The 24,885-nt window shown below is 40.1% G+C and overlaps 1 protein-coding gene across 3 annotated transcripts in view; it reads right to left on the bottom strand.

Annotated features, from left to right (window-relative positions):
* Positions 1-7,936: 7,936 nt before the first annotated feature.
* Positions 7,937-24,885, bottom strand: part of SLC7A11 (solute carrier family 7 member 11) — an 87,567-nt gene continuing 70,618 nt past the window's right edge. For all 3 annotated transcript variants that reach the window (XM_061584983.1, XM_061584984.1, XM_061584985.1), the window contains 6 exons: positions 20,073-20,196; positions 19,798-19,901; positions 18,951-19,047; positions 17,463-17,612; positions 15,628-15,805; positions 7,937-9,501 (listed from right to left, as the gene is read on the bottom strand). In XM_061584983.1, the coding sequence (XP_061440967.1) occupies positions 9,434-9,501; positions 15,628-15,805; positions 17,463-17,612; positions 18,951-19,047; positions 19,798-19,901; positions 20,073-20,196 (721 nt within the window). In that variant the 3' untranslated portion in view covers positions 7,937-9,433. The remainder of the gene's footprint in view (positions 9,502-15,627; positions 15,806-17,462; positions 17,613-18,950; positions 19,048-19,797; positions 19,902-20,072; positions 20,197-24,885) is intronic.

Below are 24,885 nucleotides of genomic sequence, written 5' to 3'. Positions count from 1 at the left end.
ATACTTGATTGGCTGAGAATGAGAGAAGGGATATGGGGAACCGCCCATCTAACGCCCACAGCTGTAAAGTCTGCGGTATTGCATCCGAGCGCCTGAAGGTACAGCGGATCATTCCCGGTTTAAAAAAGCAAATCGCATGATTTGCGGTATTGCAGGAGCGGATTTAACCGCGCAAAAATGCGCAAAAGTGCACGGCATCATATGGACGACCGAAAAATAATGAAAACACAAAGCGATCATGTCACACATTTTACAGTCATCTGGATGAGCCCATAGTTAGTGAGTTGCTGTTCCACAAGCATGATTATAATCAGTGAGTTTCTTTATTCCTTTAGTGATCATGCACACGCATGTGTGTGCCTGTGTCATTTCCCCCTCACAGTTATAATTCTCACCACTCTTAACAAACTGCAGTTCCCATGATTCTGTGGTGGGATTCATGTGCTTCAAATGGGTGTTGAATGTGCTTTAAATGAATGGTGTGGATCTGCCCTAGGTATGATGTGCATTCAAGAGTGAATTGAAAAGAACAATTTTAAAAGATACTTCTTACTCTTACTCATTTCTCAGATCTCTTTCTGAAGTGAAGGGTCAAATCTGTAAAGATGTTTGGAGCAGCCACATTAAAAGATAAGGGCAGGGCATTCCAGGCAGGGGGTTGCCAACCCTGCTTGGATACGGATGTCTTTGTAGAGGAACCCTAGTCAAGGTTTACCAACAGCACAATCCAAACTATATCTACTAGAAGTCAGTCTTGTTGAGTTCTATGGGGCTTAGTCCCTTAGTAAGTGTGTTTAGAATTGCAGCCTTCAAGAACATCCATCTTTACTCCCCAAAGCTCCCATCTAACATCTCCACAACACTAAGCTCCTTTGTCCCTACAGTGACCTTCTGATGACTGGCCTGGCCTGAAGGCACTTAACCCTTCTTGCTGAAAGCAAGTAGGCTAGATTAAATGTTCGCTACCCAGGCTCCATTTTTTAGCTAAGATTTCTATCTATTAATTTCCAATCAGATTTTTTTAATTGTATGCTCCAAGCAACTGTGATTGATGCTTAATGTATCATGCTTAATGACATCACTAGGGCCCGCCCCATGACATCACTAGGACCTGCCCCTCAAATCTCAGGTTTTGGGATGCTTCTGACCTGGCAACCCTACACATGGAGGCAGTTGCACCAGAAAGATCAATGCACCCCAACAGCCCCTCTGAGAAGGAGTGCTCGGGTGCATGTGTGTTCTCTACAGTGACACTTAGTTCACAGAAGTAGGGTGCCCACCCCTCCTTACTTAAGCTGGGTGAGGGGGGGTGTCTAGTTGTTGCAACAATATCTGAGCAAAGTAAAGTCGTACCTAGTCTCTCCTAGTAATGCTGCTGAATTCTGTGTAATCTGTAAGATAATTCATGAAGCACTCTGAACCAAAACCTTCTATTAAAAGTACTAAAGAAAAGCACAGTTCCTTGTTCATGACTGACTTCAGGGTGTTCAGGCAGGACAAGTCCCTCATGGCATGTAGTTTCTCTGCACCAGTACTGCTATACCAGCAATGTGACTAATTGGCTTGGAGATTGTCAGGGAAAAAAAGAAGCAGGAACCCCACAGGATATAACCAGTAATGAAAAGATTTGAACGGGACAATAAAATGGCTGCCAAGATTTCAAAGCAGAATTTGAAAAGTACAAACAAGGGCAAATCATCCGCATACAAGCTCCCTGTTGTTAGACTATAGCTCTAGGGCTTGCTTCTAGTACTATAGGGCCATTTTAAATCAGCTGATTAATCTTAGATTGCTATATTTCCCATAGGCATTAGCCCTATTCATATACTACTTGAGCAGGACACTCATGGTCTGAAGCAGGAAGAGAATGTTGCATCCCTATGCTACTCCCACTCCCCAGAGTCTTAATGTTGATTATGGTTGTCTCCAAAGATTGTCTCTGTGTTGAGCATGGCTGCACAGGTATTTTCTTCAAGTGGAGCCTCTATGCACAAGCAACTGCTTTTCAGACAACCACGCTCAATGTGCAGATATCAAAGGGTGCCATTAGTATGGGAACCTAACATTGGGAGCAGTGTGAGAGGCACGGTCCCACTCCTGCATCAGCCCATAAATGCTCTAAATGTGTGGACAGAGCTAATATAGCCACAAAATGTAAAACATTGTCCTTACAGCTCTCTTTCCAGGTACAAGACCAATCAAGCAATTCAGTCACAGTACTTAAAAAAGAAGAAGCATATTTTGGTATTTTGAGTTTGCCATGTTTATAAGCAGTTCTATTTTCATTAAGGATTTTTTAGATGTGTTTGCTTGATACAGTAAAAAGAACATTTTTAGTTCTTTTCACTTATCTGTCTGGTTGAAAAGTTACTGATCAATATATATGCACTGTTTTGATTTGATATCATAATTAAGCTAGCAAAGCATGCTAATGGCAACAGTCTATAGTGTATTTTGAATCCTGTTAGACTATTTAAATGACCAAGAACAGATAATTTATTGCCTGCTAAGTTTTCCTCCCTCGCTCCCCACTTTCGAGTATCTCTCACTGAGACAAAGTGAGAAATCAGAAGGTATCTTGGATTTTTTTTAACAAACCTCTCCATTTTTGATGTTATAATATTTAAATCAGAAATAGGAAGATGAAATCCACCCAAATAGTAATAAAGGACAGCAGCACAATGGGCGGATCCACACCATGCATTTAAAACACATTCAACACACATTTGAAGCACATTAATCCCACCACAGAATCATGGGAACTGTAGTTTGTTAAGGGTGGTGGGAACTATAACTGTGAGGAGGGAAACTACACTTCCCAGGATTCTTTAGGGGAAGTCATGCACTTTAAATGAAAGTTGGATGTGCTTTAAATGTTTTGTGTGGATCTGCAATACATCAAGGAAATTCCATCTTGACTACTGCCCAACTGCTTCTTTAAATCTGAGGAGGCTATCTCAGGTTCTCAATATTAAGCAAAACAAGGTCTCTAGTAGCACCTAACAGTATGTCCAATTATCTTCAGATGCATTTGTTATAAATGGTAAGATCCTGATTAATTAGGGTATTACATTCCTCTTTAGAGATCAAGCTTCATTTCTTCAAAGAAAATTAGTTTCAAACTGACTATTCTTTACAAAACTGGTTAGCTTCCCCCATCAGACAGGGAGTTTGTTGAGGTGGCTTCCCATGTTTTCTTGATATAGTATTGCAGTCATTTTGCAGGCAAATCTGTACAGATGTTAGCTCCACTCTGAGGTTGTCAAATGCAGGGCACTACAAATACAAAAAGAGACTTGAGAGTACAAAGGCAAGTTGAATGTTCTCTTATTATCTTTGTGACATTAACAGGAAAGGTAATAAGAATAACCAGGGCTTCCCTACCATTTGGCAGAGTGAGGTAGCCCATTTGAAGTGTCATGAATGGATAGCAAATTGTGGTTATTTTATCATTAGTGTATTTCATTGCTAAAGAGGGGAAAAGATACTGGTGGGAGTTTCTGCCTTACGGTACAATTCAACTTGATTTTGCATTGGACTGGGGGGAGTTGGATGAGGCAGATCCCCGGCTGAGCTGGCAGGCTCCCAGTGCTGCCAGGCTCTGCCAGCAGAAACCCTGTCCTAGCTGAGCCACACCGCCACCAGGACCCTGCTGGAGCCGCCAGGTGTCTGCAGGGGATGGCCAGCCCAGCAGATACAGTGGAAGCCCTGAAAACTGTGTGTTGTGGGGGCATGACAGGGAACAGCCATGGGGGTAGACTTACGCAAGATCCAATTCCCCCTCTGAGTGCTTCCCTGGGTTCCAATCCACACAAGAATTCCACCGGCAAAAAGGCTGGCAGAGTAAATTACAGTGGTGGTCTACAGGGAGAGCATACTCCCCAGTAGGCCTATTCTTGGGAGCCAGCTCTTTCCATCCGGCTCCCACACACGGCTCCCAATGGAGCCTGCTTTCAGCCAGGCTGGCAGCTCCCAAGCAGCAAGTGGATGCCACAGAGCTTCCCGCCAGGTCCTCCGCTGCCGCCGCCACCCCTCCCGCCATCTACCTGTAAGTTGGATTACACTGTTAATTGCCAAAATAAGAATGCACCTTTACTGGGGGTGCAGTTGGTGGGGACCATTTGCTTGCCTGTCTCAGTCAGCAAAATATCTTGGGCTGATCCTGAAGACAACCCTGTCTTCAACCAATTTGATTTCTTGAGTTGAGCTCTCAGATTTCAAAGAACGTGGGCTCTGCCATATGCCAATACTGTACAGTCAAACCATAACTTGATCAAAAAGAAAGTACTTCATTTCATCCCCACTAAGAGCAATGGTACTGTATCAGTTTAAGGCACAAATACTCTGATTTAACTAGATTATGGATTGTGGTGGCTTCTGAATAAGAATTTACAATACTAAAAAAAAAATCACTTGATGAGCCCAAATCAGAGTACAAACAGCTAAAACCTCTGTTGTATAAAAATAAAGTATTTCTATATAATTACATTAAATAGCATGGAATCTCCTTTTCTTTTTTTCCCTGTTAGTGTTAGAAAAACATTGCTTAATTCAATCTGTCCTGTATATACACTTTGTGTAATGTATCTAGAATTGTATCTTCAGCTGCACAGTCAGAAGTTTTGTTGCATGCAAGAATATTATGAATGTAGACATGCAGAAGTTAAACAGAAATAGTATTTGAATTAATTTTATGCCATGCTAGACAAATGATTTCATGTAATCAACACACAATTCCTATGCAACAAACATTGGAATGGACAGGCATGGAAACAATGTTGGGTGTGCATATTTATTTATTTATTTATTTTGTTGTTTGCCTCATACCCAGAGGTTTCTCGATGACTTACAACACATTTTAAAAACATACAATATAAAACAAATTTAAAAACATACTCTAGTGCAAATACCTCTCCAAAATTAAGGTTCTGAACCTAACCACCGTTTTGTTGATGTGCATTCCATTAAAATCAGCAGAATTTACTTCTACTCAAATGCCTTTTGGATTAAAATGTAACCTGATCTGTAGCTTATGTCATTCTACAAGGAAAGGTTGTAGCTCAGTGATAGAACTGCTTTGCATGCAGAAGGTCTCAGATTCAGTCTCTGGCATCTCCAAGTAGGGGTGGGAAATCCAGGAGAGCCACTGCCTTACAGGGTCAACAATACTGTGCTAGATGGACCAGTAGTGACTCATGTGCAGAACTGGGGAACCACCATTCCAACACCACCGTCACTGCTGCACACTGAGATGGGATAGGGCCAGGCTGTGAGGTTACAGTTTGAGACCAATCCAGTGCTCCTGCCAATGCAACCACATGGTCCTGTCCTCGCTGCTTCCCACCCCAGCCCCATCCAGGTAAGTAGCGGTGACATTTGTGTCAAGAGGACAGCTCTGTGGTTTCATCCCACCACATGCACCACTACTGAGATATAATGAGTCATACAGTTGGTCTAAGGCAGCTTCCTATGTTCCTAATACTGTGGGTTGGATCCCAACTTAGCCATGTTTAGAGCAGATTCATTGAAATCAATAGGTCAGTTATGACTATCAGGTTACATTGATTTCAAGCATGACTAAGTCTGCATTCAATCCTTATCTATACTAGAGTTGCAATCCTATAACATTTCCCTGTGAATAAGTCTCATTGAACTCAATGAGATTTACTTTTGAATGGATATGCATAGGATTGCACTACAAATGTCTATTAATAATGTATATGTAGTTAATAATACTACTGGCCAATGTTTATAGTTTTGAACTTTGAATTACGGAATCTTAATCAGCCTTTGTATTTTTGCAGCAATGTTTTATATGGCTTTTTGAAAAGAAAAAGATTTAGACAGAGTTTGCTGCAACTTTACAGATACCTGTCACCTCTTACCATTTCTCACTGCATTATACCTGTAAAAACAAAACCAGAGTATACTCCATTACTCACTGTTGGTGACACATGAAAGTGAGATGGCTTCAGCAGTTATAGCAGAACATGATTCTAATTGCACTCTTGACCAACATGTACGCACTGTATAAGGCACCAGAGAATCAATAGGCAGATGGTAAATGGAGATGGACAGAACTTTGCAGCATTAGTTCTTCCCACCCTTCTTCAGCAGACTGGGTTCTAAACTCTTGGTGTGGATCTCTCTTGCTACAGTCCTGCATGCAGGCATTTACTTAGGGCTGTACAGATACTCAGTCCCTAAGTAAATGTGATGGTGGCAGACCTGCGAGTCTGCCACACAATTGTAAAGGAGGGAGTGATTTAAAGCAGACAAATGGCAAGTGGGACATGAGTACTAAATCCTTGTCTTGCCTGCCATTTTACTCCTAACAACCCCACCAACCATGTCTTCAGGCAAGGCTATGAGACTGATAGTAAGCCCAGCTGGAAGAAACAGGGTTGGTCAACTGGAGACAAAAATGGTGGTTGGAGGAACTTCTTCCACTCACCATGTCTCCACCTTGAATTACCTCATTCAAACCCCATTTTGGCTGTGGCACAACCCATACTCTAAGATAGCCTTCACCAACCTGGTACCCTCCAGATGTTTTGGACTTCAACTCCCATCAGTCATAGCCATCAAGGCTGTGTTCACTGGTGCTGATTGGAACTGTAGTCCAATGACCAGGGTGGTGAAGGCTGTTCTAATATATGGTTTGTGTTGCCATCACATGCAGTTAGAGACTTAGAACTCCAATCTCTAGCACCAAATTCCGATTTGTCAGTCTCTAGCACCCTGCTTAGCACTATCCAAGTGTTAGGATTTGTTGTATATGTGCAATGTAGTTTATGCTCTGGGCTTTGTATAGCTATACATTTCTTTGCAATCTACTCCCCTTGTTTTATCTTACAGTGGGTACTTCATTAATATGGCTCTGTATTATTATGATTGTAAATATTCATGCAATGGAATTATTAATTGGAATAATAAGTCTCCTGTGTCCTTTTCTAAAAGACACACTATTACTTTACAAATTATTCGTTGTGTACAGAATGTGCAGTTGCACAATTAATGAAGGACGCAATTTCTCTTAAGGACACAGAGCCTGTGAGGGTACCACTAATCCTATTAAAAAGTGATGTCTATAACAGTTTTTCTTAATGTTATGCTTACAAATGCAAAAGCAAACAAACAAGGAACTTTGGAACACAACAAAAAGAAACTCAACAGAATGCTGTCAGCATAAGCAACATCAATGATAACGCTTGCTACCCTGGTAGCTGCCTAATGATAACAAGCAGAAATGAGGCAAGTGTAACCTGTTGTCCTGAATTGGTCATCTTGTTTATAGTCATAAGTTTCTGGCAAAAGGAGGAAGGAAGTAGTTCTTCACACAGCGCGCATGGAATTTGCTACCATAAGTTGTAGTGATGTGATGGCCATGAGCTAGGATGGCTTTAAAGGGGGATTAGACAAATTCACGGAGGATGAGGCTATCAGCGGAGCTAGTCGACCACTAGTATCACAGGCTGAATGCCTATGAATCCCACTTGCTGTGAAACATGAGTTGGGAGAGTGCTGTTGTGCTCTGCTCTGCTCGTGGGCTTTCCACTGGAACTTCATTGGCTACTTTCCTGTTCTTAACATAAATCCTAGCTTGGACTATATTTAAATAGTTGAACTGTATGGATATTGAAAAGAAACTCTTTCTCAAACTCTTCCTCCTCGAGCCAGTTTACTTGCAGTTTCTCCTATTAAATATGCTTTCTTTCCCTCTAGTTTCCCCATTTCTTTCACATATAGTAATCTTAAGTGTTAACTTGAAAATAACAGTTATTTATTTAGCAAGCTTTATCATGCAACAGAGGTTTTAGTCAGACATTGCCGCTGCTTCAAACTAAATGCAAACTTCAAACTAATGCAAAGAACATATGATATTCAAAATGAATATTCATATCTCAATATTTTTGTAAAAGAAAGATAGGAAATGTTGGACTTTTGTGGCAGAGATTTATTCTGGATTCCAGTAGACATACTTTGATTAAAGCTTATAAGATATGGGATAGGGCAAAGGTACATAAACAAACACAAAGGGTTGCATACACCTAGTGGGTTGTGGATTTGGTTTTTGTTCTTATGCCTCTTTTTCAATGCAAAGTAAAGCCATGTAACATCTCACAAACTACTTTTTACTCCCCTGAGTAAACAGTAGTCCAAAGCCTTCTTAGGTGCACATAATTTGTTACATGGTTCTGTAGCTTCTGGCCATAATCCCCAAATTCCTAGAACGAAAATAACCAAAAGTCTGGTAGCTGCCATATTTGAAATATATTGGTAGGATTGGAAAATATTCCATATGCAAAAAGAAAGCAGACTAAATATTTTGTTATTAAGTTGCTTTACCACAAACATTGGGAAAATGCTAACCTCCTTTATGGCCCATGAGCTTAATTAAGTGTGCAATATCAGGCAGAAGGACTGCTGCAACAAAACAACAGCAGAAATGTTGCTGTTCTGCTAGGGTGGCTGAGGACAAGTTTGGAGACAATAAACTCCAATTCCCTAAAGGCTATTCAGTCACCAAAAAGAAATAAAGTGTCACCAATAATTCAGTTGCATCAGCACAATCCAGTGTATCTGAAATAATGAATTAATGTTGATTTGCAACCGAGAGACAGTACAGTGCAGCAACTTGCCCAAGTGACTTCACACGGGATGCTGCTGTAATTGTGTCAGCGTAGTTCATACAGAGAGTGCCTCTCTGTAACTCCATTGCTGTGTTCATCTAAAGTAGGGGTAGGCAAAGTGGGGCGCTCCCAATATTGCTGAACTCCAGTTCCCATCTGCCAAAGCAAACATGGTAGATGGTCAAGGACGATAAGTGTTGTAGCCCCACAATGTATGGAGGGCACCACAGTAGCTACCCCTGATATAAAGGATCAGTATTGCCATCCATATCACCAAGAACTAAGAAGGTAAATGGAGTGTACATATTTTTGTACGTGGTAGTGTTCTCAATGAAACAAGAAGGTGTGATATTAAAAAGGAATGTTGCATCGAACCACATTTTTTACTCCTGTCTTTCTTCAGACCCAATACACAGAATACAAACTTCATCTCTTCTATTATTTTTACCTCTCTTGAACATTTTTAAAACAAATGTTCATTTATATTACAGTACAAATAATCAATGTTAAAAAATGGATCCCTTCCCTTGTATGATAAAAGGGAATATCAGATCACATTGACTCTATTCTCATAAAAGAACATGCACTTTGTCCTACAAAGGTTTTGTAGCTGCTCCTTTCAAGACTGTTTCCTATGTCTATAGTACCAGATACCACATATAAAATTATTGACGCGATAAAACAGTTCCAACTACAGTCCATTATTTCTCCAAGTTGCCTAGGAAGGTAAAAAAACACTTTTCCTCAACTGATGAAGAAGCTGGATGCTTGGTCACACCACTTCTTCCAGCTATAGAAGATCATGATCTTGGACTCCCTTCTGCTGGAACAACTTCCAAGATAATTTGCAATGTTGACGTTGTCTTGTCTATAAAGGGCAAAAATATAGGAAAGGTTTTGAAAGGTTCTATGAAAGGGCCTTTTAGAAGAATAATGCAACATGCAAATTACTCAGTTGAATCTAGCCTAACAGGATAGCCCTAACCATGTCTACTCAGAAATGTCCTAGTGAATTTAATGGGGTTTATTGCTAAGGTAGTTGAGACTAGGATTGCAGTCTATATTAGTTGAATTTCAGTTCCCATTGAAATCAGTGGCATTTAAGTTATGATTTACTTGCCCCATCAATTTCAGTGGAACCCAGTGTAAACTAACTTAGGCCCAGTTTGAACGTAATGCTAAGCCAAACCTTGGTGTAGCATGAATGTACAAGTATATGGGCTCCCAGAGAGGAAACTGTGGTTCTTCTGTGCTTGTGAGCTAAGCTATGGTTTATTTTACTCCAGTCAAATCATGAACTGTAGGCAAGGTTTGTTCTATGGCTAAAACTTGGGTACAGCTCACATTTTGGCTGGAGCTAATCAAACCATGAGTCCAGGTCCAGACAATATGGCAATCCAAACTGTGGCTTAGCTCATAGCAACAGCAAGACCAGAGGAGGACCAAAGTGATCATAATCTCCTCTCTGGGAGCCCACATGTTCATGCTAAGTCATGGTTTGGTTTAGCCGATTAAAGCGCAGTCAGGCTGGTTCATTCCTGTCTGGAATCCTGGAGACCCGCTACCAGTCAGAGTAGACAATATTGGGCTACATGGACCAATGGTCTGATTCAGTATAAGGCAGCTTCCTATGTTCCTCTGTTCAGTCACTACGAGACAGAAAAATAATTCATATTCAGTAGCTTAGACCTTCAGAGACATGAAATCTAGAAAGACAAATTGAATATCCAGCCAAATATCTTTTGATGCAAATGTTTGTAGCAAAAGCCTTGTGGTCCATTTTATTTAACATGTATTTTTGCTCAGTAAAACAATATATTTAACAAAGCAATGCATACTTAAACAAACAGTAACAATGATATTTCAGTTAAAAAGGACAAAATATTTAAGCAAACTAGAGATATCCCAACAGTAAGCATCTACAGTGGAATAGACTAATATTCCAACAGGTTTATAATGTAATGGAGCTTTCAGTGTGTCCTCCATATCTTTATATCTACACAATAATCCCTTATCATTGTTAAACTCATCTGATGTCCCTTGCCCCTAAGCATGGAAAAGCCATTTCTGGTGGCAAGCAAGAGGGGTACCTAACCTTTTCCCCACTCCTCCCCCAGCAGGATTTGAAATGCATACATTTTAAATCCTGTTTTCCAGAAGGATTTTAAATGTATAAATTACAAAACCAATCAAGAACGTCTGAGTGCAAAGCCTGGGGCACAAAAATACTGTTGATAAACTGGAAAAAACTGATACAGGACTACTGTAATATAGCACTCTCAATATGAATAAATAGTCCATGAACCTTACAGAGTGTTATCTTCCTACCTATAAGTGCCTCTTTAACGAAACAGTCACTCCTAGGCTGCCAGTACTAGTATATTTATCAACATAGTGTTCTTAAGGGAATCATAACGACCAAATTAACAAGCTGTTTAACCCACTGAGTCATGTCTGTTAATATTATGTAAGCTGGGTTCGCAATGCACGTCTGTATCATGTACAGGTATTTGTTTTTTCCTGCCAAACAAAACAGTAATTTTTGTAGGCCTCAAAGAATCAGCTGCATTGTCACAGTAAGCAAAACTCAGATCTCTCCAATAACCACCTTGAAGGGAATGCTTTCTTTCTGCTTGAGAAAAATGGTTCAATACTGGCATCCTGTGGCCACAAAGATTTATAAAACTATGATTCAAAAGCTTTGGGAATTAAGTGAAAGATATCTCTTCCATTGCCTTATTCCCAGGCCGAGAAAAATAAATTGCTAGACATCAGTTTTAATTGCCGGAAGAATTCCTACAGAATACAACTTGCATTTTTATTTTAAATTCCTTGTATTCATACCAATGCTTTCAAGAAAAGCTGTGCAAATGAGCTATGGAGCTATGATAGCTACTAGTACCTAATTTTATCATGGTTACTGAAAATGGTAAAGGAGACAGATTCTTATTTTTGAATTTGCTCTGTAGAATAAAATTATATCACAAATTCTAAAGCTGATTTTGTTGAGAATTATTTTGCTCTGTATATCTCTTTAGTTACAGTAGGGCCCTGCTTCCCGGCATTCTGCTAACGCGGCGGCTTTCCTCCCCTCTTTAAAAGCTGATTTTGCTGCTTTTGCGGCATTTTCCCGCGACGTGCCCCATTAAAGTCAATGGGGTTCCGCCTTATGGTGATTTCCGCTTTACGGCGGGGGTCCGGAACAGAACCCACCGTATAAGCGAGGCCCTACTGTACAAGCAGAATTCTCTACCTCATACGCACTTGATTCTTGGTCTGCTTTTACGTAATTAGTTAATTGTGAAAGATCTAGTAGGCCTTGAAGTAGCATAGTAAGCAGAGAGGCTGAGAAGTTCATTTTTGATGAGTCAAATTTTGGGAACCCTCCCAACTTAATAATAGATTCTATTATACCAGTACATAGACTTCAAAAGCAAATTTTCACTGTGTTTTCACTATAGGGATGGCTAAAGGCACAATCCAACTCTTAGGAGCCAGTGCCAGCAAAGACAGAAGGGGGCACCATAGTCAACCTCTGTTTGGGCGCCACTGAGAGGGGAGGATGCTGACTGTGCCATAAGGGTATAGCAGAAGGAAGCGAAATGCATGTTTCCTTCCATCATCCCTTTTCCCAGATATCAGCTGCCAGGACAGAAGGCTGCAAGACCAAGCCAAAGGGGCTCAGGATGCAGCAGAAGTCACCCTCCCCTCAGTTCCACCCCCAAAAAGGCCCTTTTTTGGGCCTTCCACCTGCTCTACTTGCATTGGTCTCAGCTGAGCTATCTGGGTCCCAGCTGTGCCCAGGAAGGGGACTTCTGCCGGGGAAGCCCAGTGGCACCAACACCCTTACTCCTGCATCACAGCTCTGCCACATCCTGAAGCCCCTCAAGCCCAGCATATCTACCAGGTGGATTCCACCCTAAATTGATTCTGGGTGAGGCAGAATCATGAACCAGGTATAGATTTTTGTTTGTTTGTAAATTGCTTTTGGGAAATTGTGGCTGACACTTTTTATAATACTTGCCCTATTCCTTGCCACCCCTTTTTGTTTTGTGTTGCCTATTATTATTTATATATTCATGTTGAAGCTACACCATCTTTATTGTTTTGTTGTTGCTTGCTTTCATTGATTATTAGTGAAATTGTTTTATTGTGTGAATTATTGTGGTGATGCTTTTCAAAGCCATGTTATTGGCTTTAAAAAACAGTGGCCTCATCTGCATTACACTTTTAAAGCAGTATCATACAACTCTAAACAGTTATGGCTTCCCCTAATGAATCCTGGGAATTGTAGTTTGTTAGGTGTGCTGAGAGTTGCTAGGTTTCCTCACAGAGGTTTTTCCCAGAGTTTCCTGGGAAGAGGAATTGATTGTTAAACCACTCTCAGGACTGAGTGTTCCCCTCTGAGGGGAACAGGGGTCTCCTAACAACAGCACCCTTAACAACCTTCAGATCCCAGGATTCTTTGGGAAAGCAATGACTTTTTAAAGTGGTATGATACTGTTTTACATGTATAGTGCAAGTAACACCAGAAATAATTTGTTTTGCAATTTTTATATATTTATAAGACTACTTGTTAATTGAGATTAATTTTATTGTCAATTGGAATCATTATTGAATTCATTCTTGTGGTCTTGATTTTCTACATAGCTGTTGACACTATTTTGATAAGATTTTGTTGTGTTTTTAGTTTTGTATTTTTTGATATACAACCATGTTTTGTCACATGACTGTAATATTTTGCATTAATAGTGAGAGGTTTCCCCCCTTTTGTTAATGTTAACCACTTTAGATTTCCACCAGAAAAGAAAAGCAATTTATAAACAATGAATGAACAGTGGGGAAAATACCACTTATACAAAAAATCAGAATGATCAATATGACAAAATAACACCTGCTTTGGAACTCCCTGCCTATTGAGATTAGACCAGTGCCTTCACTGTATTGTTTTAGACGCCTGCTGAAAAACGTTCTATTTCAGCAAGCCTATTCAGACACATGGGGTTGTATTCAACTAAGTCCTACCCAGAGCAGACCCACTGAAATTAATAGACCTATGTTAGTTATAGCCATTAATTTCAATGGATCTACTCTGAGTAGAACTAGCAATGGATACAATCCTTAGGGCACAATCCAACTCACATTTATGCTGAGCTAAGGGGAGTTGGATGCGGCAGATCTCCAGCTGACCCAGCTGGGTTCTGGCTCAGCTGGGCTATGGTGGTGTAAGTCCCTCAGCCCGGATCAGCCAGGGCTCAGCCAGCGCAGCCGAGATTGGCATAAGTGAAGCCAGTGTAAGATGGCATAAGCCCTGAAATAGGGACATTCCAGGGGTGTGTGAGGGGAGGGGACTTAGGCCACATCCAGCTCATGTTCGGAGCGCTCCTACAGGTTCCAATTCAGGCAAAAGTTATGCCAGGAAAAAGCTCGGTCTAAGAAAATAAATACAATAGAAGTCAATGTAGGGTTTACTCCCCAGTAGGGGTATTTGGGAGAGCTGGCTTTTACTTCCTGCTCCCTGTGTGCAGCTCCCGGCTTAGCTGGTGTTCAGCCAACCCAGAGGTTCCTGAATGGCAATGGGATGCGGCAGAACTTTACGCCAGCTTCTCTTGCACCGGCACCACTTAAGCCAGCTTCCCTTGAGTTGGATTGCTCTGTTTGTTACCTATATTTGTTAAAAACGTTTTATTGATTTTATATTTCTTTTTAATAATGATGGTGTTATGTATTTTTTATGTTTATGTCGCCCTGGGCTGCTGCCGGGAGGAAGGGTGGGATATAAATCAAATAATAAATAAATAAATAAAATGTTTATGCACCACTTGAAGAAAGTTTTGATCAAGAAGTTTATACATTTTCTAAAAAACATCAAAAAAATCAAAGTCAAAATCCCAAGTCACTGCAGTTTTAGATGTTATCTTTTTACTGGCTGGTTCCTCTTTGTCCTTCTGCAGCATGTTCCAAGAGTTTTGCACCTTGTCACTTTGCTGACAGCACATACTTCTTCCTTCTGTGATTATTGGGTTACCCTTTAATTTTGAGAACATGGCATGTTTTTCTTTTTTAAAAATAACCATCTTGTGTCTCACAAAAGTATTGCTACACATGCAAAATAAATGAGGGGTAGTGCTGAAACCTTTGAGGGATTTTGGAATAGCCAGATATGCACAAGACTGGGTATAGAAAACCACACTTTTAAAAGTATTTGTTGGTTGAGGCTGATCAGCACTACGAGCTTGATTTTTTTTTTCAGTAAAAGGAAGAGGAAGAGGTATGAGATAAGGTCCAGAGTGAAGTATCTTTAGCACTAAGAATCCTGGACTTGGGCCATAAATCAAGCCTGAATGTGCCTTTAGGAATAATTTGCACAAATTTCTTGTGCTATTTAGTACTAACCAAGGATATATTAGCTTCTGTTGACATGTCCTAGCAAATTATGAACATTGATCAGACATTCATTGTATTCGCTTTACAGGGGCACATGGACAAAACACAATCAAAATGTTAGATATCAATACTTAGGACAATGATAGGAAAAGATTGGGTCAATGTAGGCTATAAGGGGGGAAATATGCCAAATCGTTCCAAGCATATGATCACATTATATGTAAATAAATTTTTTACAGTCAAATACTAGTTCAATATCATTTACTGCTTGGGCATGGAACTTGGTGCCATTGCTTCACTTAGATATATCCTACACTGGGCAATTCCAGGGAAGATTCAATAATTGGAAATAGATTTTGTTTTAAAAAAATATAAGTTATAAGTATTGCATTCTACTGGTACAGGATAACTTCCTAATAAGATGGTATTTATTTCAACAAACTGTACCATGTATACATCAAAATAACAAAGGAGATACCTTACTGTGCCAATGAAAATAGTAGATACAAAACCCCAAAATTAAAAAAACCTGCAGTTGGCAGAGTTGTTCTGTGGTTCAAAGAAAAAGACACAAAAATTGAATTATTTCCCATTGGCGTTCACTCACCTAAGAGATGTCTAAACCACCTTGGCTTCTTGTCCCATATGATAAAGAGGTAATAGGCAGGGACACCAGTCAGCGTAATTGCAAAACCAATGCCAGTATTGACAGGGTCAGCATAAAGTGATAGTGCAACCATGAAGAGGCAGGTGAAAGAAAACAGAGCAGGAATAAAGAGCGGCACCTGGAACACACACCAAAATACATTATTGCAGTACCCTGACCTTGACTATTGAATGACACTGGTATTTAATGTTCCATGAAATGTAAATCAGATAAAACACAGGGGCACACTACATGTCTTGCAGAAATACAGGTGTTCAGGACAGACAGTCAAAATGCAAGTAGCTAAAGAAAGCAAATTAAAGGCACTTTTATGCAATAGGCATCCCAACAGCTGCTTAATTACCCACTCAAACAAACACTACATTGCTATACACAATCTTTAAATTGGAAGACTTGTAAATGCATTTTCTAGTACCAAGTACCTTTCTCAGTCCTCTTCTGAAGTAGAAGACAGGAGCAGCTGCAGTAAAGATGGTGTCTTTTATAACTGCCCATTAGAATCAATTTTACAATCAAACAAGCTTCCTAGGTTATGGGCTGCCTTTTACAACTATTAAGTACATATTGACTTTCTTTCCCAAGTACAATAAATAACCTGGCAGGAGACTGCCAAATTAAATATCATTTCGGACATGGATAGTGATGGCTGATGGCATTATGCAACCATCATATACTTGGAAAAGTCTGTACTTTTGTCATCACAACTGATTTACATTATCTGAGGTGATTTTAAAATGAAGAAAAAGCTGCAAGGTTTAGATTAACAGCTTCAGTTTCCAATAGTAATGCTTTGCTTACACTTGTCACAACCACAGAACCAATTAAACCCAAATAAACTACCAAAAGAGCCAATTTGTAATTAGGAAAAAAATAGTAACAGCAAACAACATAACATCATAAAACAATTATCCACCAAGTGCTTAGGAGAATAAGGCAGTTTTAAATTGGTGCTGGACAGATTGTAGACTAGCAGCACGGGCTACCATTTGGTAAGCTGAGGCAATTGCCTCATGAAGCAGGTGTAGAGGGACACAGATTGGTGCCCCTCCTAGCTGACTGCTTGTCTTTGCTGGCCTAGATGGCCCAGCTGCCACCTGGCAAGGCTCTCTGCCTCCCCCTCTGTCTCACTCTAGGAAGGACCAAGGGGATCTGTCCTCCAAGCAAACCATTCTGGGTAGAGTGGCTGTGAGATTGCCTGTGCCACCACTGCAGCATTCTGCAACAGCAAAAAACTATGCCTAAAATGGGGGGGAGGATGACAGTCCCCCCAGAAAGCTTCACTCTGAGGAAGGACCCTGTTTGCCCCCCTTAGAGCAAGGAGAGGGAGGAGGTGGAAGTGGGTGGCCTCACTGGCACTAGTGCTGCTAAAGCAGCAGGAATATAAATCCTGTGGAGAAAAAACAGAAGTCGTCAGGGAGGAGTAAAGTGGGAGGATCACTGCCAGTGAAAGAAGATGAGGAGGGGTGGTGAGAGATGAAGAGGAGAAATGGTGAACACAGCAGCAGTGGTGACTCAGTTGGTGCAATCACTTGCACCGGTCCTGGTTGGTGCCAAATTAAACTTTTTGGGGAAGGCATTCCTTAACTGGGGCATCACCTCTCCAATAGCGTTTTTCCTGGTAGCCACCCACTTAACCTCTGAAGAAACTCAGAAGATGATCTTAGTAAATGGGCAAGTTTGCATGGGAGTAAGTGTGTTACTACAAAATAAAGTTTGTCATTACAAGGAAATCAAAATCATGTATTTATGTAGAACAGTCATATTACTGAAGTCACCTTGAATGGACGAGGCATCTCAGGGCGTTTGTATCGGAGATAAATCATGCCAGCAACTGCCAGTCCTATAAAAAGCCATCTGGCAAAACTGAGGAAGTTCAAGAGGCTGTAGAGATCACTGGAGAAGAGCATGATCATAGTCAGAGGGTGCTGCAAAATATATTAAAAAGAAAAGTGTGTTATTTTGTCCCAATTGTTGTTCCTCCCAGATTAGATTAGATTAGATAAGAGAGAGACAGACAGACAGACAGACAGATCTTATTGTGCTTCCATTGCTCTTAAACAGCTACACCTTTGGAACACAACTGGAAGACAGTGCAACGCAAAAGATTCAGAAAAGGGTGGTCGAGCCACAGGAAGCAAATAATATTTGCCTGATCTTTGAGAGGGTAGAATAGAGTAAGTTAGCACTGATATTTTATTCATCTGCAACATTTGAAGCTTGCAAAGGGGCACTGGTGAAATAGTGTTAACTGACTCTTATTAGTCCATGAGCAAACATGCAAGACCTGATTTCAGACTAATCATCACAAGTGATTGCAGATGTGGGGAGTGATTTATTTCTTAATTTCACTCAACCCCCCCCACAATGAATGCATTTGTGTGTGCAGTTTAAAAAGAGCTCTTTTGTGCACACTGAGTATTATATAGATCTCTCTTTGCAGACACTGTGTGCAATTCTGATTCTCATAGCCATACGTAAGTATGATTCCTCTGTATCCAGCATTTTCAGTCAGTTAAAAACATGAAATGCACATATATTCAAATTATATGCAAATATATACAAATTTGGAAAGTAGCACCATTAACTGTTGCTCCAATGGTGAAGATGTTTTTCTGATAAAAGTGAATTACAACCATGTAAACTGCATGTGAATTGTATTGTAAAAATACACGTGACATTTTACTTCAGCAGGACCAGAGGAGACATATGACCCAATCCTAAACAAGTTTATTTGGGCATGCTAAGGAGTATAGCATTGGAAAAAATATGGAAGAAATCAGAAAACAAACATTATTTTATAATCTGAAATCATTGCCCTGGGAGTGAGTACCCATTTATCTGTTACTGTTGTTTGCATTTTCTCTGCAAGATACTATCTATAATGTGACTTCAGGGTCTTCCTAGACAGTACACTTTTGTACAGTTTTTATGTAGAATTTTATTACTTCACATCTCTATATAGGAAGATTCATTCCATTGAGAGGAGCTCAGCTAATCACTCTCTTTCAACCTTCAAATAAAATGTAATGAGGTGTGATTTAGGTGCCAGCCTGAGAGTGTTAAATGCAACTAACATAGAGTCAAAAGGAGGCGTCTCTAGAATAGATCACCTCTGTTATTACTTTCCACCCCTCATACACAGTCAACCTGTGAAACAGAAATAAATAACTGAGATTCAACAAATATTTAAGTTGCATTTGAATCCTCCAATGCAGATTCATACTGTGCAGCCTTCTATAGGGACATTTGTTTGTATGAATTACCAAAACAATGACAGCTGGTAGAGGAGTGTGCTTGCGAACATGAATCATAGACAGAATTTCCGGAAGGTGACCCTCGCGGGATGCGACATAGAACATCCTGGTGGGAAAATAAATTTGGACAGCTTTTAAAGACACTCATTACCAAGATGAATGGAAGCAACTCACCAGAGATGTAGAGCACATTCAAAGTTATCCTCAGAAATACTATTTGTTACTATGTAAAGCATGCATCAGAAGTTCTGATTTTAAAGAATTTGAGAAAACAAATTCAGAAGCCCAGAAAACTGGCCGGAATATTTCTGTCTTCAGCCAGTCTTCAAAAACAGGTACTGTTGAGCACCATTTCAGTTTTATTTTCTCTCATTTAAGCTAAACTAGAATCACTGGCATATTACAGTGAGTAAGAAGAATTACCAGAAACGTCTCTTTAAGCTCAGTTGAAATGAAGTTCTATGGTAAATGTCCAAGATCATAGTTGTATTGTTGCCCTGCCTCTGTTCATTTCATCACTGAATTGTGATTAGTGATATCAAAGTCAAGGAGATAAAATGTGCAAAATCCCCTGCACACTAATGCTATTATTAGTGCTAATTATTAATAGTACTAATGCTATTGTTGCCACCCTGGGCTCCTGCTGGGGAAAGGGTGGGATATAAATCAAATAATAAGTAATATATATATATATATATATATATATATATATATATATATATATATATATATATATATATATATATATAGTTCGTATTCATTGATTTGTCCCCTTTGGAAAAATACATCTAGTGTACATGCTAAATCTTGATTTATTGCTTTACCCTCACCCACATTTATTATTATGTTGACTTACCTGGAGACAGCAAAGATACCACCATTCATAGATCCAAAGCAAGAGAGTGCAACAAAAATTGGGACAGCCAAGGAAAAATGTCCCAGCAAACGTTCAGCAAAAGTCTGCCAAAAGAGAGGAAAACATGAATCAACTTTACAGGTAGAAATGTTTAAATTCTTCTCCCATTCCGCAATTTTAAGGAATGTATCCAATAAATTCCATTTTCCACCATGGTCAAGGAAATTAATTTGAAATCTTTACTCACTTGCATTATATATTCTACTATGACTTACCACTGCCACTGCCTTGGAGGTGACCAGATCCTCAGGGCTAAGAGTTGTAAAATAGGCTACATTGGTTAACACATAGCCAACTGTGACAATAACCATCGAAGTGCAAATGGCAAGCGGTATATTTCTGAAAGACAAAAAAATTATTGTTCTCCATCTGCACTCCAAAACTGAAGCAATCTGGTTAGCAAAGATATTTGATTTATGTCATTGCACTTCTGTTGTGACTGGTGCTTTTATATACTAGATAAATCTTGACTACAAATATTAAATATTGCAGGTCAAATGAGCTTATTTCAAACACTGTAATATGAATAATCATGACTGAATAAATTGCAAACAGGACACAAATTCTGCCTTGGCATTATTTGCAAACACTATATCATGTGCCTGCTGTTGTTTACCCAGTGGAAAGGACCATATTAGGGTAAGGAATTGAAACTGGCCTTATTAGCCATGTCATTTTGTTAATATGGAAGGATGTGTAAGTTCAAGTTTCTCCTCAATACTTTTTTCTCTACAGGTAGCATAAGATTTGTTTCTGAGTCAGTGGGACATAGCCACTCTAAAGAATAATCTGCAAGTTATAAAATGAAAGGGATTGGATCTGGAAAGCCAGGATTAATATCTTAGCTCAGCTATGGGCCATTGGGTTGCCTTAGGCAAATCATTAGTGGCTTCAGTTCACCTTTCGAAAAATGTTAATATTTATCTCAAGGAGTTGCCTCAGTGATGAATGAGATGATGACTCTAAAGTGCTTGACACATTCAAAGTGCTCTATATAGATTATTAATAACACTATCACTTCCTGACAACTTAGTTGTGAATATTACCAGTCAGATATAAAGTAGAACTCTAATAAATTTCCAGCAAAATAAATGATTGGAAAATCAGGCCTGTGAGAAATATGTGTATGGTGAATGGGTGAGACCATATTCTAGAAATTCCAAAAGGGGCAGACACCACAGAATTAAAGACAAACTATCTCAGGGAGGAAGAAAAATGTTTTTGTGGTATTCAGGACAGTCTCATGGGTGCATCTCAAGAGTGCATGGATAGCACTGGACATAAGTAGGAAGTAGGAAGACACACAAAAAGGTGCCTATGACATTTCACTCTGGATAAGTATGATGATACTGAATGAACAAAATGTAAGCTCTTTTTGAAGTAGGCACACCCAGTTCACTGATATGAGCCCTAGAGATATTGTGGGGAAAGATGGTGGCCACAAAGGCTGGGCAAGAAATTTGATTCAAGATGAATCTGTCAAATCTGCAATTTCTGAAACAATTTGAGAACCAAGTTCACACCTTTTTTGAATTTTGCGATAGAGTTTGCCAAGCAAACAATGTTTACACGTTTGGGTAAAGTGTGCATAAAAATGAATGCATGAGTGAAAATAACATACAAAAATGCATTATATGATGAGAAATTGCTTACAAAAATGTGTTTATTAGGAGAAATGTGCACTAAAAGGTTGGAGAAGTTTCATGAGGATTTTTTTTAACCACACATTTATTTATTTATATCCTGCCCTTCCTCCCAGTAAGAGCCCAGGGCTGCAGAAATGTGGAGAACTGAATTTAGAATTGGAAAAATAAGAAACTTGAGAGGACTAAAACTGACAGATCTTTCCATTGCTAGTGGCCACTGAAGCCTCCTAGCCTGACACTTCTCTCGGTCTATGATTGTGCTGTGGGCAATGAACCTAGGTTGTCAGACTAGGGTTGTCATTAAAACCTGGAAATCCTGCCCATCTATTTAAAGCAGGGGTAGGGAACCAGCGCTGGGTGGGGCCAGAGACAAAAGAGAGTGAAACAATGAATGTGAATTTCATTTTTGTACAGTAGTTTCTACTCCTGCTCACACACTCTTCTCTATCATCCACCCAGGGAAGCAAGAGGCAAGACAGGAACACATGGCAAAACTGATGTGCCTAGTACAGCTTTTTTTCTTTTAAGGGCTCAGCACTGATAGAAATGCAAGGCCAGACAACTGTGGTAGCTGCCATCTTTTTTCTCCTAAATGCCCTGAAGTATGGGAGGGGAAGCTATCTGGGATGGGGCCCAAAACCATACTGGGGGTGAGAGCAGCCACTTCAGCCTCCCAGTCTAACACTTCTTCTCTCCCTGCTGGGCCCTGGCACTATGCCATGTGCTGTTCCTTGGGTATTATTTATTTACTTATATATTTGAATTGCTTTATACCTCCTTTCAAGGCAAAAACCTTCTCAAAATGGCTTACATGTAAAAGCCGTAATACAATAAAAATATAAAATATAACTAACCAGAAAGACCTGCACAAAACAATCCTATTTCAATACAAGACCCCCCCCCCAAAAAAAAGAAACTAGCAACAGTTATAATTCATAAAGTACAGACCAGGACCACTATTCAATTAAAAGCAGACTGAAACATCCAAATCTTTAACGCTTGTTTAAAACAATAAGAAAGGGAGCCAGCTGGAAGATGGCCGCACCTTTCCGACTATAACATCCAAAAGGAATCCACCTTTCATCTTGTGTTGCATCTGAGGGGAGGCTGTTAAATGTTAAACTCTGATTTGCAAGTTGCCAATAGCATTTGTTTGCACTGTAGTTGTTTAATGTCTTAATATTAAGGCATTCCATAAGAGTGGGGTTACCACTGAGGAGGCTATGTGTGTTGTGCTCCTGATGTTCTAGGGTGCAGCCTACACTTTGCTGAAGCTAAGCAGGTCTGGGCCTGGATGAGTGACCTCCTGGGAATCACATGTATGCCATTTTGGGTTCCATAATGGAAGAAATCTAAACTATAAATCAAAGACTTAATGGTTGGCCCTTGATCAGCCTCCATGGCAGTATTTCACATAAACTGATCCCAAGTCATTTAAGGTAGGTACTACCCTGAGGCATGCTTGTGTTTAGCCAGACCACTCTTTCAACTCCTTATCTCAGACTCTCTGCCCCCACATACAGCACATCAACCCCTTAGAGAACAAGCTCTACAGGACACCTCTAGTGCATACCTTAAAATAATCTCTACAAGGAAACGTGAATTTACAAATCAACTGGGGAGAAAGCACTCTCAGACTCTGTAGATATTTGGCACATTATGTTGAGGAGCACTAACCTTTGCGGATGAGGCGTGGGGGTACATAACTAGTCAGCAAGTGCCATTCATTACTCTGCTGAAAGACTGGGACTCTCAATGTTCACAGAAGCCTTGAGCAGAACAAGAGGTTTCGTGACCTCTGATGTACAAATGCTTTAATGTAAAAGTGTACCTTATCTGCCTTTTCCCACCTTTCCAATACAACTAAGCCCTTAGGGGGCTGCAATCCATTAGCATGTAACACCAGTCAGTGTTACTTGTTAGATGGTGGCACAGAGTGACAAACTGTAACAAAAATAATAATATGAAAGTCCGGGTTTCATGGTTACAGCAATGAGCCATCCAACCCATATTCATTTTCATCTAAAAAGCTATACTTTCAAATACTAGGCAATGCATTAGCCCACATTGCAGCTCTGGTGCTAAAATGCTGTCTAGCACCTTTAAAATACACTAATTCTGCCTCCTAGGTAGTAAATTGGCTAGTGTATACTTTGTATACTAGCACAGCCAGTTGAAGCTAAAATTCCCACCATCAGTTACTGATTCACCAATTAATTTCATTGGTAAATTTCTTTCTGGAAAGGGGAGAAAAAGACCCACATGTATGACAGGAAGGACTCAACTTACTTGGTGGTCAGAATAACCTTATCTAAAAAGGAATGCTTCTCTGCTTTTGAGGAGGACAAGGAGAAGAAAGCCCAAATGGAAGATGAATATAAAAGGGAGATCCTTATCACACAAGGTAAAAATTCTGGATGGATCTGCTAAGCCCTCATTTTCAATATTCCATTCTGATTATGGGCCTGGGCTTCCAAAACTTAATTAATACCCTGTGTCTCCAGAAGCATTCATACAAGTAAGTAATAAGTAGCACTGTCTGTTCCCTCCCAACCACCCTGAATGTGCATACAGTGGATAAAACAGATAGAACACTTGCTGGGGCAGAGGCTAAAGCCTCTAAAGGGAAACACAGAAACAGAAATTATGTAAAGAAAACTGTAAAAATGCAAAATACCTAGTTATTATCTACTGAACCACTTTTACAGAAACATGCTCTGTTCTGCATATGAGACCCAGTAACCCAAGCAGTTGTAAAATAAAATGGCAAGAACTACAGCTGCAGATGGTAACAAGTACATTTCCAAACTGCACAATAAACAGCTATTATCCCATGAGCACTCACAGTTTTATTATGGAGCTCTTTAACTTTACATTAAACTCACAGTATTCTGACACAGAAACCAGGCTGAGTCAAGCTTCAGCTCAACACACAAAGAGATCCAGGAGTCCTCCCCTTTGTTAGCTGCCACTTCCATACATTTTGCTGATTTACTTGTGTATAGGTCAAGAGACAGGAAGCCTGTGCCCTCTAGATGCTGTTGGATTACAACTTCCATCTACCCAAGTTAGCATAAAGCAGTGGTCCAGGATGATGGGAGTTGCAGTCCAATAACATCTAGAGGGCCACAGATTCCCCATCCCTGGGACAGGCCATTCTCAACTAATACAAGGCAAGTACATCTTGTAAATAGGGCCAGAGTCAAAACTCAGCATTGTTGGGCAGTTTCATGAGGTCCACAACCCAGTAGCTACTGGCCCTTGGAGCCTCCTGGCCCTCTGTTTCCACCTCTTTGCTCTTACTGCTTATTTACCTGCCCTCCAGTATCTTCCACTCTAGGCAATTGTGAGTTTTGGGTGCAGAGGGAGAAGGCAAGTGAAT

Source organism: Rhineura floridana, chromosome 9 (genome assembly GCF_030035675.1).
Source record: "Rhineura floridana isolate rRhiFlo1 chromosome 9, rRhiFlo1.hap2, whole genome shotgun sequence".
Classification (NCBI taxonomy): Eukaryota; Metazoa; Chordata; class Lepidosauria; order Squamata; family Rhineuridae; genus Rhineura; species Rhineura floridana.
This window is presented reverse-complemented; position numbering and strand designations above follow the sequence as displayed.